Raw genomic sequence first — 13,092 nt, forward strand, 5'->3', positions numbered from 1 at the left:
TTCTGTGCTGTCTCCCCAGTCTTGAAGGACACTCCCTAGATCACTTTCTGGTGTAGCTCCTTCTATTCCTTTTATTTCTGAGAGGATCCCATATAGCCATTCTTCAGGGGACATTTAGAAACACAGTGTGTGAAATCTCCTTCTTGGAAGTGTGGCTGGGAAATAATATGTCAGTATAGGGTTTTTCCTATAAACTTAGATCCTACAGTGTAACCCTACTGTGCTGACAGCCACATCCAATAATGTTGAAAAATGGGTGAGAGGAGTAAGTATAGAATTGTCACTTGAATCAACCCAGGAAGCAAGATATAACCTTATAAGATATGAAACAGCAGAGAAAAAGTAGAAATAAAAGTAGAAGAATGTAATTTTTGATTTTTTTTGGGGGCACATATGTATATCTTTACTATGCAAGGAAATATATATTTAATTATTTGTTAATAACACAAGCATCATAGCTATGACAATCATTATTTAAAATACCACTTAATTCGGGGGATGCCTGGGTGGCTCAGTGGGTTAAAGCCTCTGCCTTCAGCTCAGGTCATGATCCCAGAGTCCTGGGATCGAGCCCCACATCGGGCTTTCTGCTTGGCTGGGAGACTGCTTCCCCCTTTCTCTCCACCTGCCTCTCTGCCTACTTGTGATCTTTGCCTGTCAAATAAACAAATTAAAAAAAAATCTTAAAAAAATAAAAAAATACCACTTAATTCAAAATGAATAACATTTTAATAATAATCTGTATTTGCTTAGCATTATATATTTTCATGCGTGTGATCTCATTTGCTGTTAACTGCATTCTGGGAAGGCGACACAACAGATAGGAATTCCCCTTTTTTGTACCTAAGAAAAGTCGAGTGGTTTCCATGGTACTTGAGCTCCAAAGTCAGTCTGATAGATAGCTGAGTAGGACTAGAACAGAGGTAGATTGCTTTTCTAATTAAGTACTCTGCCCTAAGCTATAAAAGTAGGAGTAAAAATATGGTTTATAGATGACTTATTCATGGCTGAGCAACACTCCATTGTATATGTCTCTTATCTTCTTTATCCATTCATCTAAAAATGGACACAGGTTGCTTCCATATTTTAGCTATTGTAGGTAACACAATAAACATAGAGGTGTATATATCTTTTTGAATTAGTGTTTTCATATTTTTTGGGTAAATAGCCAGTAGTGGAATTATTGGATCATATGGTAATTCTGTTTTTATTTTTTTGAGGGATCGCCATACTGTTTTCCACAGTGGCTGCCCCAGTTTGCATTCCTACCAACAGTGTATGAGATTTCCTTTTTCTCTACATCCTGTCAACACTTGTTGTTTCTTGTGTTTTTTATTTTCTCCATTCTAACAGGTGTGAAATGATATCTCTCTGTGGTTTTGATTTGCATTTCCCTGATGATGAGTGATGTCAAGCATCTCTTCATGTGGCTATGTGTTCTTTGAAGAAATGTCTATTCATGTCTTCTACCCAATTTTAAATTGATTATTTTGAGTTGAGTTGTGTAAGTTCTTCAATATATTTTGGATATTAACCCTTTATCAGATATATCATTTGTAAATATCTTCTCCAATTCAGTAGGTTGCCTTTTTGTTTTGTTGTCTCCTTTGCTGTTCAGAAGCTTGTTATTTTGATGTAATACCAATAGTTATTTTTGGTTTTATTTCCCTTGCCTCAGGAGACATATCTAGAAAAATTGTTGGTAAGACTGATGTCAGAGAAATTACTGCCTATGTTCCAGTTCCTTCCTTCCTTCCTTCCTTCCTTTCTTTCTTTCTTTCTTTCTTTCTTTCTTTCTTTCTTTCTTTCTTTCTCTCTTTCTTTCTTTCTTTCTCTCTTTCTTTCTTTCTTCCTTTCGCATGTAGCTCTCTAGTTTTCCCAACATCATTTGTTGAAGAGAATCTCTTTTTCCCATTGCATATTCTTGCCTCCTTTGTCAAAGATTAATTGACCATATAATTGTGGGTTTATTTCTGGGCTCTCTGTTCTACTCTATTGATTTATGCATTTGTTTTTGTGCCAGTACCATACAGTTTTGATTACTATAGCTTTGTAGTATATCTTGAAATCAGGGATTGTGATACCACCAGTTTTGTTCTTTTTCAAGATTTATTTGGTTATTTGAGTTTTTCTGTGGTTCTAAACAAATTTTAGGATTATTTGTTCTAGTTCTGTGAAAAGGGCTATTGCTATTTCGGTAGGGATTGCATTAAGTCTGTAGATTACTTTGGGGAGTATTGAGTGCATCAGTGACAATAAAGCATATCTTTGGAATTAGCCACAAAAGGCTTTCCTCACAAAATCCAGTGAATGACTAAATTCTCTCTTTCTTAACACCACATACTTAACCCAGCTGAGCCAAGAGGTATTAAATGCTCCTGGAATTCTGAAGATGGGAGCTTTTGGAAGAATGTAGGTTTATGGAGAGTTCATTTAGGTATGTTTCATTCAGAAATATTTAAATTGTAGCTACTATTTAAACCACCACCTGTGGTTCAAATTGAAATTAAATGTAATTAAAAATTTTTGATCCTGGTCACAATAGCCACATTTCAAAATAGCCACATATGGCTGGTGGCTGTTACTGGACAGTGCAGATACAGTTTCTTAAAGGAATAATATTTCTTTAAGAGCTTTCCACTCATTATAATAGAAATAGAACATTTCTATAATCACAGAAAGTTCTGTTGGACAACACTGCTTCATAGTTACAAAGATGTAAAGGGATCAGACCTGGCCCCTCTATTTTAAGAACTTATAATTATTATATGCCTATAGCAGAACTTAGAATATATCACAGCAAATTCTACAACAGAGTTATCAGTTCAGTTGAGCAGATATTTATTGTGATAGTCACTGTGCTAAACTCTGTGGACACAGTGGTGGCTAAAAATTGGTCTCTGCCCCATAGTATTTTACAGTTCAGTGAAGATATGAGTAAAATGTCTCAAGTCCTTGAGGACCAGAGCAGCTCTCTCTGCCTGGGAAAGTTATGAGAGGAAAACACAATTATGTTTATTTCTTCTGTCTTTCTTATCCATGTAGATAAATAACACAGAAAATACTTTAACAACTGTATTATGTAATAAGCAATTATTATAATTTTGCATTGATATTCCAAAACACTGAGCTCTCTTTGCTCTATTCTACAAATGAGCTTGGACCATACAGTGGGAACCATGACAACTCCCAAATTTGCTGGCAACATTATTCGTAATGCAGGAAGTTAGACCTCATGCCAGTGATACTTCTCCTTGCCTTCTCCTGTTCCCTCCCCATCACCATGGGTCAGGTGCAATAGATATTTGTATTTAATAATAATCTCACAGTTCTAAGTGGTCAGCAATGATCTTTTATTGAAACTTTCAGCAGCAGCTGTTTTATGTCCCTTCCCCCTTTATTATGTCTTATTTAAATTCCATAAATAATGAAATAGTTGTGTCATTTACAGTAAGATAACTCCTCATTTAATTTGTGGGTAGTGGCTAAATATTAACTGTATTTTCCAAGACTCATATGAAAGAGGCATCTATTCATTGGCTGAATTCTGGAAGGGGGTGAAGGGAAGTTCTTCATTGCCATCCAGGACTGGCGCCAAGGATTTAACCCTCAAGTTCTTTTCTCACAGGCATTAATGTTACTTTATAGAGAGAAAGTTGGGAAGAGAGGGGAAGCACATTGCTCTGAAGATAGAAGTATATTTCAAGCTGATTTATTCCCTTATTTTAGTGACTTTGGGTAGTTACTTCTTTTTATCTATGCCTGTATTTCTGCCTCCACAGTTGATACTGATACAGCTTTTGTTGTACTTGCTGTTTGTTTTGAAATCCTTGTAATCTTAATTGCTAAAGAGAGATCTGGCAGCCTGAACTTTCAGAAAATCTGGATTTATATCTTGCTCCACCAGTCACTAACCAAGTGACCCTAGGTAAGTCATTTATCCTTGGTGTTTCATTCTTTGTATATATAAAATGGGGTTATGAGTACACTTCTTTTCTTATATCATGGGAATACAGGAAGACAGAGATGTGAAAGAGTTTGGAAGATTAGAGTTTTATGGAGATTGACATTATAATGTAATGGACATGTTTTCCAGTTTGCCATTCACATCCCTATTGCTGATTAGCTTCTCTTTCCTTCCACAATTCCTTGAATGGACAGCCTTTGAAACCAAGCTACCCCTGACTGGGCCAGAGTGGACATCAAATGTAGGAGGAGCCATTGTATTATCTAGTCTGAGCAAATCAGATGCCCCTCTTGAGTCTACAGAGATACAGAAATGGAAGTCAGATGATGATTGATCCTTTAAGTAAATGGTCAGGTAGACTTTGGGCATTTTGACTCAGTCCGTATTGATGAGCACAAGAAGAGATATGGTTGGATGAAGACAGGCAAAAGAATGGCTTAAATGCATTAAGAAAAGCAGGTAGATGACCCTGAGGCACTAGAAAGAATGAAATAAGGTAATGGAATGAGGGGTTGCCTGAAACTTTCTAATTTCCATGAGATGTTTTAGTCATTTTCACATTTTTATTTGCATTATAGTCTAATGAAGTAGGAAACAAAGCTTCTAGCTCAAGAGTTGAGTCAGTTATAAGACTTATCCATACTCACAGCTGGTTCTAAGATTGATTGAGGATTTGATTATAGGTTCCTGCTTCTAAATTCAAAGTTTTTTTTCTGTTGCAGGCGTGGCTTATTATTTGCATTCATTATTGTTTAAGGTTGAAATAAGGAAATCTAAAGAAATTGTTCTAGTCCAGTATAGATACTGAAGACTGATATTTTATTTGTAAATTGCCTGGACAATATTTGGCATCATCGTAGATATGTGTTCTAATGCCAAAAACCTCACTGTTAAATTTATTTTCTCCTCTGGAATATAAATACTAGTTTTTTCCTAGTCATCCTACTCAAATCATTACTCATTTCTGTTAGAACCAGAGTGTGAGAGTTTGCAAGGCAATCATATATTTAATTGATGTGTACTCATGGTTTTGACAGACATTTTCTGACTGGTCAACCCCTCAGTTGAGCCTGCATCTTCAAAAAATATTATTAGAACATATTTAGTGATAATCACAAAAGCAAGCATCATTTCATTTAAGATCTAAGTTTGTATATAAAAATGTATTATTTCATCAACAAGTCATTCAATGGTTTTCAAAATTTCTTAGTGATGGATTATTTTATCAAACAAAATATGCTAAAAACTGATATGAAAAGAAATCACAGAGGAGTTTGCCTGTCTGAAGACAGTGGTGGATGTTATTCTTCTCATCTCTACCACTAACCTCTGTCATCTTAGAGAACCTAGTCAAACACTTCTAGATTCTATAGAGCACAGTTTCAAAGCCATCATATTAAACCATTAAACTTATTGTCAATAATTTTAATTTTTACAAAAAGCTATTTTCTTAGCATAAAAATGGCAAAATATTAATTCCATTTTGGAGTTTCCTTCATTATTGCTTTTAATGAAATTCCCTAAAGACAAAGGCCTTCATCTCACCATTCTTTGTCTTATCTTTCTATTCCCTGTTTCACCAAATAGTTGTTCCATAAATGCCTATTGAAGGAACAATGTGAACTATTATGTGAATAGAATCGTGGGTTAGGAAACACATTATCTTCATGACTTCTAACCATTTAGTGTTCTTTTTTTTCTTTCCCCTTAATAACACATAATGCTATTGTAATACTGCCAAATGGTATTCTACTTTTTGAATTTCTCCCAAGGATGGAGTGGATTTCTACATAAAGAAGAGCTTTGGAAATAATATCATGGGTGTTAAACTTGCTGAGTAACCTTGAGTAAGTTATTTAACTCCAATGAGCTTCTATATTCTGATCTCAAAGACAGAGCAATTGTATCCTTTTGACCTAGATTGTAGCACATAAGCCATATGGCTATTGTAGGGGTACCATTTGTGAAATGCTTAGTACATTGCTTGGCATATTTTATATGTTCAATATATGGAAGCTATTTTTATTTTGAGGTCAATATAAGAAACAATGAAGCAAAGAAGAAAACCACTGTGAAAATGTAAAGTCAGTATCAAGCCAAATTACATCCATCAATGTGAGCATTGTGCTGTACATTTCACAGTGCTCACTTGTGTTATAGAGTTGACAGAACTTTCTATTCAGAGTTGGCAGGTAACTAAATCTCACCTTTTCGAGGTGGTTATGCAATGTGATGAAGGATTAAAGAAATAACCTCTTAAAAAGGACTTTGACTAATGGCTGGAATAGTTACTATCTCATTAAAAGTTGGCAAGATATTAATAAAAATGAAGAAGAGGGGGGCGCCTGGGTGGCTCAGTGGGTTAAGCTGCTGCCTTAGGCTCAGGTCAGGATCTCGGGGTCCTGGGATCAAGTCCCAAGTCGGCTCTCTGCTCAGTGGGGAGCCTGCTTCCCTCTCTCTCTCTCTCTCTGCCTGCTTTTCTGCCTACTTGTGATCTCTCTCTGTCAAATAAGTAAATAATATCTTAAAAAAAAATGAAGAAGAGTAGATTTCGCTCCAAAATGTGTTTGCCCATTCATAAGTGACTCAGGTAGACAGATGTTGTCTTTTTTATTTTTTTGATCGCCTTCTACCTGTTGCAAGCACCTCATACTTTATGCTAGTTTTTATATGTTTTTCAGTTGTTCTTTTGAAGTACTAGTTAGGTGTACAGTAAACAATTCAACATTCTGTAGCATCAAATCACTCATTCAACTTAATTTTATTTGCTTCCCCGTGTCTCAAGTCTCCCTATTCCTCTCTCATCACACACACACACACACCCCCACACACACACTCCCTCTTTCTCACTTGTAGCTTCCTAGCTCTGTGGAATTTTGTGTGACTCATCACATAGTGAAATTGATGAAGTCAACAGCTGCTGGAAAGCCAACTTTTTCCTTAGTAACTGTCAACATGTGTTTGCTATTATTCAATTAAGAAAAATACATATTTCAAATATCCATGATAGTTTTTTGCTAAAATTTTCCTTGGTGAAACTCATATTTTGACATATCAAAATGTATAAATGGGTACAGTAGGGAAAGTTTTGATGGGAAGAAAAAATCATGGAGAAATAAAGTAGAAGAGAAGAACAAATGATGTGTATGTTGTTGGTAATGCTGTAATTTATATCAGAATGTGTTTAGTGACTTTCTTCATGACACTATTTTTTTAAAAAATTATTTATTTATTTATTTGAGAGAGATCACAAGTAGGCAGAGAGGCAGGCAGAGAGAGAGGGGGAAGCAGGCTCCCCTCCTCCTGTTTGACTGCCTTCAAACTGAGACATTAGTTTCTTCACTGCCTTTGGACGTGAACTAAAACATCAGCTTTTCTTGGGTCTTGAGCTTGCCAGTAGCTTTAAAACAGGAATTACACCATTGACACTCTCCTGGGTCTCCAGCTTGTCAACTCACCCTGCATATCTCAAGACTTGTTAGTCCCCATAAATCATGTGAACCAATTTCTTAAAATGAATCTCCTTATCTATATGTATATGTCTTTATATAGCTTTTAATATTATTTATATATACCAGTATATTTTCAAATATGAAGAATCAATATATTTCTTATTGGTTCTGCTTCTCTCTAGAACCCTGACTAATACAGAAGTTCTGAATGTAAGCTTAGCCAAGGCCAAAAATAAACTGTGACTGAAATACACCTCTTAAAAAAAAAAAATCCCAGTTAAGACATAGCAAATTTCAAAGCATTAGCCCCTGGATGTGTCCCTTACCAAATGAGAATATTAATATCCATCACACAAAGTTGTTGGGGGCTCAAATTAGATGACACATAGGGTGGTTGGGGAAATAGATTATATAGATGATGGAGATTAAGGAGTGCACTTGTTGTGATTAACACTGGGTGTTATATGCAGGTGTAAATCACTGTGTCATACACCTGAAACCAAAATTACATTGTATATTAACTTATTGGAATTTAAATAAAAACTTAAATAAAGCATTGGGTAAACTGTTAAATAAATTCTTATTAATTATAACTTTTATCTGAGGTAACATGCATGGTGATGGCCTTAGAACCAAGATCACACCTAATCCCACTTTGCAATAACTGACAAGTGTAAGACCATTACCTCCCACAACTGCATACACACACTATGTACGTGCTTACCACACACAAACACAGACACTGACATACACACCAGTTCTGGGGTAAAATAATGAAGCTGACTGTTGAACTGTTAAACATTTTTATTGTGCAGGGTTGTAACCTTTACAGGACATGCAAGATAAAAAAGTGTAAAATATATCAGTAAGCGTATAAAATTTCAGCAATCTTTTGGACCAGCAATTGATTTGCATGAGGGAATAGAACAGACATGTCTTGGGATACACAGTTTACAGATTGAATCACACAGCAATTTCCCAAGTGATTTTCCTCATATAAAGATAAAAATATCTTTACACTTATGAAGTATGCAAATATACTATATTTTCAGTTATGTACACAGTTTAAAAGTAAAACTATGTCCATGCCAGTGTCTGTTTTAAATGCAAAACTTAAACGTAGGTAACAGGTTGATAATTAAAGTGTCAGGAAATCTAGAAGAGATGAAAAATAAAATCAAGCAGAGTTCCAATAGGTGTATGAAAATAAAAATAAAAGCATATAACTGAAGGTTAAAAGTAATGTCCCCAATGTCAGACTCTTAATATGAGCAGGAGGAATAAAAAGCTTTTAGATGTACCAGGCAGCTTTCTGTATGACTCAGGTTTACAGGTGAAATTCCTCAGTTTGAGTTCAGAAGAATTTGAATTTATTCCAGCAAAATTACCTCAATCTTTTATTACTGCCTCCTCCCCATCTTCTTTCGGAGCAAAGTGATGCTTGGATTAGGTCCAAAGCTCCTGGCAGGGGGAGGGGCTGTGTGTCACAGCATAACAGACAGTTACAAGTGCTTTACTTTGAAGGGGGTCACATTTGCAACAACTCTGACAGTCTCACAATGGCCTCCATTTTATGAGCCCTTCCCCGGAGGCCCACTGATCAGCTGAAAAGGGAACACAATGTTCAGCCACTAAACCACCCCAGTGATGGATTAGTTTGGAGTCAGGAAAGCGTGATTATTCTTGAAAATAAACGAAGCTGAATAGACATGCTGACCTCATTCAGCTGATGAGAGGCAGGGAAAGTTGGCTTCCACTCCTGCCAGCCCAGAGAGGGCTCAGTCCCATTTGTCCACCTTAATTTGTTTCATGGGGTTGATGTACACCATACTTGATATAGATAAAGATGCTGCGTAATCAAGTGCAGACGTGAATTTCATCCAACTCTGTTTCTGAGAGCTAGAAAGGAGCATGGAGAATGGGTTTTCTAATTTTGGTCTTCAGGAAGGCTGCTGGACCTAATGAAAGTTGATGAGTTGGACCCTATTTGAAAAGGAAAATGTGAAGAACAGGAAGGCACTTAGGTCTCATTATCTATATAACAAATATTCAGGCACAGAAAGAATCACAGGTTAAAATTTCAAGAAGTGTAAGGCATTAGTTGGAACACATGAGTGCAGATTATATTTTCTAACCTGATAAAGATCACTAGATCCAGTTGGATCATTAAAGTGAATGGCAATGGTCTATTAATGCTTCAGATGGTGGGGGAAGAGTTTGCTTAAAACCTGCCCACATACCTGTACACTTAATGGCCTTAGCCAGGAATTCTTCCCTTACCATAAAATGATCAACATTTTAGAATAGGCACTTGAGGTTGTTTGTTCTTTTTTTTTTTTTCCCTCCTCAGTTCTTCATATTTCTCTCAAGTTACCTTTCAACAATAGGTCCATATCTCAGCCAATAAAACAATGGTCCACATGCAAATAAGAATGTAAGGAAAAAAAATTTAAATGGGTTTAAAAAATCAAGACCACCAAAAAAAAAAAATAGATGAAATAGCTCAGAAGACACAAATAATGTTATGAAAACTGAGTGATTTCTTTGTTCTGAACCAAGAAAATTCATTCATATACTGTTGCTGTACCAGCAACTTGAAACTTGAAATTGGCACCAAGAAAATTGAAAGGAAAAAAAAAAAGAATCAGGCATACTTCTATCCTTAAAATGTCATTTATATTTCTTTCTGCATGTTGATGCGAATACTGCTGAATATTTTGCCAACAGCCTCAAAGAACGGGTCACAGAAGGTGTGGACGTAGATGGAATACACACGGCTGACGCACTGAATCTCAATCAGGAAACTCTTAATGCACGGTACAACTGCCCAGATGTGCAGGAAAGAAAGAATGGCAAAGTAAATGCCCCAGATGAGTGCCATTGGGATGCCAAAGAGGGCAGACAGCAAGCGGTAAAACCAGTATTTTGTCACAGTGAAGGTGGTGAAGCTGGCCTTCCAGATGCCATCAAAACTGTGTGTTCCTTCTGGTTCTGCTATCACATCTTCAAAATCAATCTAAAAGGAAGAAGAGACAGAATGTGAGCTTACAATAGAAGAAAAGAGGAAAAAACACTACTGAGTATCCATAAATACATATTAGCTTTAATGTACGGGTTCTGTGTGAGATGCTTGAAAGTACTCAGCAGCATCAACATCACTCTGAACTTGCTGGAAACAGGTATTTGGGCTTCACCTGGACCTTCCTTACAGCATCTCTGGGGGTGGAATCCAGGAGAATTTTTAACATGTTCTCCACATGTTTCTTTAAACTTCCTGCATTTAAGTAAAACCTGGCAACATGGATAAATAGACGAGGCGCTCAGTGAAATGTAAATGACATGACCTAAGCTAATTGTATTCCAACACAACTACACAAACAGTGTTGAGGGGTAGTTAGTGCATAGTTGATTGCTGACTCTTCGAACACTCCACTGGTAGATTTTCTTCAGCAAATTAGATCACTGTGAGCTGTGAGGACTTAAGAAGTCTTCATGTTGTGGTGGAACTTGGGCAGGGCTTGGAAAATGGGGTATGATTTGGAGAAGAAGAAAGAGGGTACTTTGGAAATGGTGTGAGCAAGATCCCAGGAACAAGGAAGGGTGATACAGTGAGTCTCACAGGCAGTGAGACCTGTGTGGGCACAGCTAGTAAGACTGATTGAAGCCAGTCTCAATTTTATTTTGCATACAGTGGAAGGTCTATTGAAGATAGTAGAGTGGGGGAATGCAGCCACACTCAATGTGGTCATTTATCAAGCTGAATTTGACAGCAGTGTATAGGCTGGAGAAAAGAAACTCAAGGCAAAGAGACTGTTGTTATATCCCAGGTTTGGTGCCGGGCCCAAACTGGAATTGTGGCCAGGAAAAAGAAAATGAAAGAATGAATTTAAAGGAAGACCCCACAGGATTTGGTTACTTCAAGATTAGAGAGAGAGAAAAGCCTAAGATGAGCTTTGAGATTCTGATTTGCTAGCTAAGGAAAGCCGAGGTGACATTAACAGCAAGAAGGAAGTTAGAAAGGAAGGCAGTTAAAAACATGTTAAAGGAGAGCTTCATTTTTGAATTAAACGAACAGAGTAAAGTTTTGAATAAAGACAGATACAAATATCAGTGGTCCACACCAGTGAATCCTGTAGTAGTCCCTTTGGGTGGCCATAAGGAAGTAATCAAATAAATGAATTTGCAGTACAAAGCAGTTAACAGTAACCAAGTGCTTCTCCATGCATTGTCTCTAAATGATCTGGGGTTTCAAACCAATCTGAGAAGGTGGGTTGTTATCCCTTTACAAAAGAAGATACAGAAGTTCAGAGAGGTGAAGGTGACTTGCTAACAGGAAGCAAACAGCAATGGTGGGACCAGAATGCAAACTTGACACATTTCCCTAGAGCATTCTCTTACGCAGTACCTGCTACCTAAACAATGAATTCGCAGGAGCTTTTATCTCTCTAGAAGGATTTATACAATCTCAACAGAAGCACGGGATTAAAAAAATTACCAATAGAACAGTAGGACAGAACCAGCTCATCTGCTTGGCAAAGGCAGCTATATGAAGGGATATAATGTAGTTTGAAATCCAGACAAGTTGATGACTGCCAACATCATCAGGAATCCAGGCAAGCTCAGGATTAGGGGATGAGGTCTTGGGTGACTGTGGAGCTTCTCAGTGCCAGGATGCCACCTTTGATTCAACACAATAAAACCTCTTTTGGAAAAAGTACACGATGCTTACTAATAATTAAAAGTTTATTTTCTAGAACATTCTGTTTCTTGAACTATTGTCCGATGCCTTAATAAGGTAATATGTAAAAAAAATGGTATTTCTGCTATTATGTTTCATTTGCATGATGATTGTAATTTTATTTACATATGCTTTATTTACATAATTAACTTCATTTTTTAAACAGATTTATTGTCATTCCAGCTCTTTTCTTTGCCTATTTAGATCTAGACTCAGAGGAAAACATTTACTTGTGTGTTTTAAAAGGTTGCATGAAATATGTGGCAAGTCAGATCAATCCTTTAATGATATTTCTGTGCACTTTACTTAATTGTCCACTATGGGGTTTTGTACTGACACTGTATTTTCCCAAAGCTATTAAGAATAAAAGCCTGTGGTTTTTCTTCATCCAATTTCAAGATACCCAATAGTGTTTTTTTTTTTTTTATAAGATGACCTTATTTTGTAAAAATATTTGGTGAAGCCAAAAGTAATACACTAGAGCAGACAAAAGAAGAGCAGTCATGGTCCATGAATGCCCTTTAATGGGAACATTCAGAGTGCACAATGGGAGAGGGTACCTCACTTTTATTAAAAAATAAAGGTAGTCTATTATCAAAGGAGGGCAGGGAGCACATTATTGGAGTTAGGGTATTTCTACCTCTTTACAAAGCAGAATGTGAATTATGCCTGCCTTGAGATGCATTTCCTAGGGAGGGATAGTTACTAACATTTGTTGACTTGCTATTATGATCAGACACTGTTCTCATTTAACTCACATCAACTCTTCATAGATTATTCCCACTTTACAGGAAAAATTCAAGGTTCAGAAATGTTAATAAATTGTCCAGATAGATAAGAGGTGGATTTGAGTTTTGAATCTGGTCTGAAAGATACTGACTCTTTCTTCAATACCACATCACTTTAGAAAAATATTTTTCAAATTTTCTCCAAGA

General features: G+C 36.5%; 1 protein-coding gene across 2 annotated transcripts in view; it reads right to left on the reverse strand.

The window, feature by feature from the left end:
• Window positions 1-8,205: 8,205 nt before the first annotated feature.
• Window positions 8,206-13,092, reverse strand: part of CAV1 (caveolin 1) — a 35,434-nt gene continuing 30,547 nt past the window's right edge. For both annotated transcript variants that reach the window (XM_032304347.1, XM_032304349.1), the window contains exon 3: window positions 8,206-10,435. In XM_032304347.1, coding sequence (XP_032160238.1) covers window positions 10,094-10,435 — 342 coding nt within the window. In that variant the 3' untranslated portion in view covers window positions 8,206-10,093. The remainder of the gene's footprint in view (window positions 10,436-13,092) is intronic.

Source organism: Mustela erminea, chromosome 11 (genome assembly GCF_009829155.1).
Source record: "Mustela erminea isolate mMusErm1 chromosome 11, mMusErm1.Pri, whole genome shotgun sequence".
In the NCBI taxonomy this organism is placed as follows: Eukaryota; Metazoa; Chordata; class Mammalia; order Carnivora; family Mustelidae; genus Mustela; species Mustela erminea.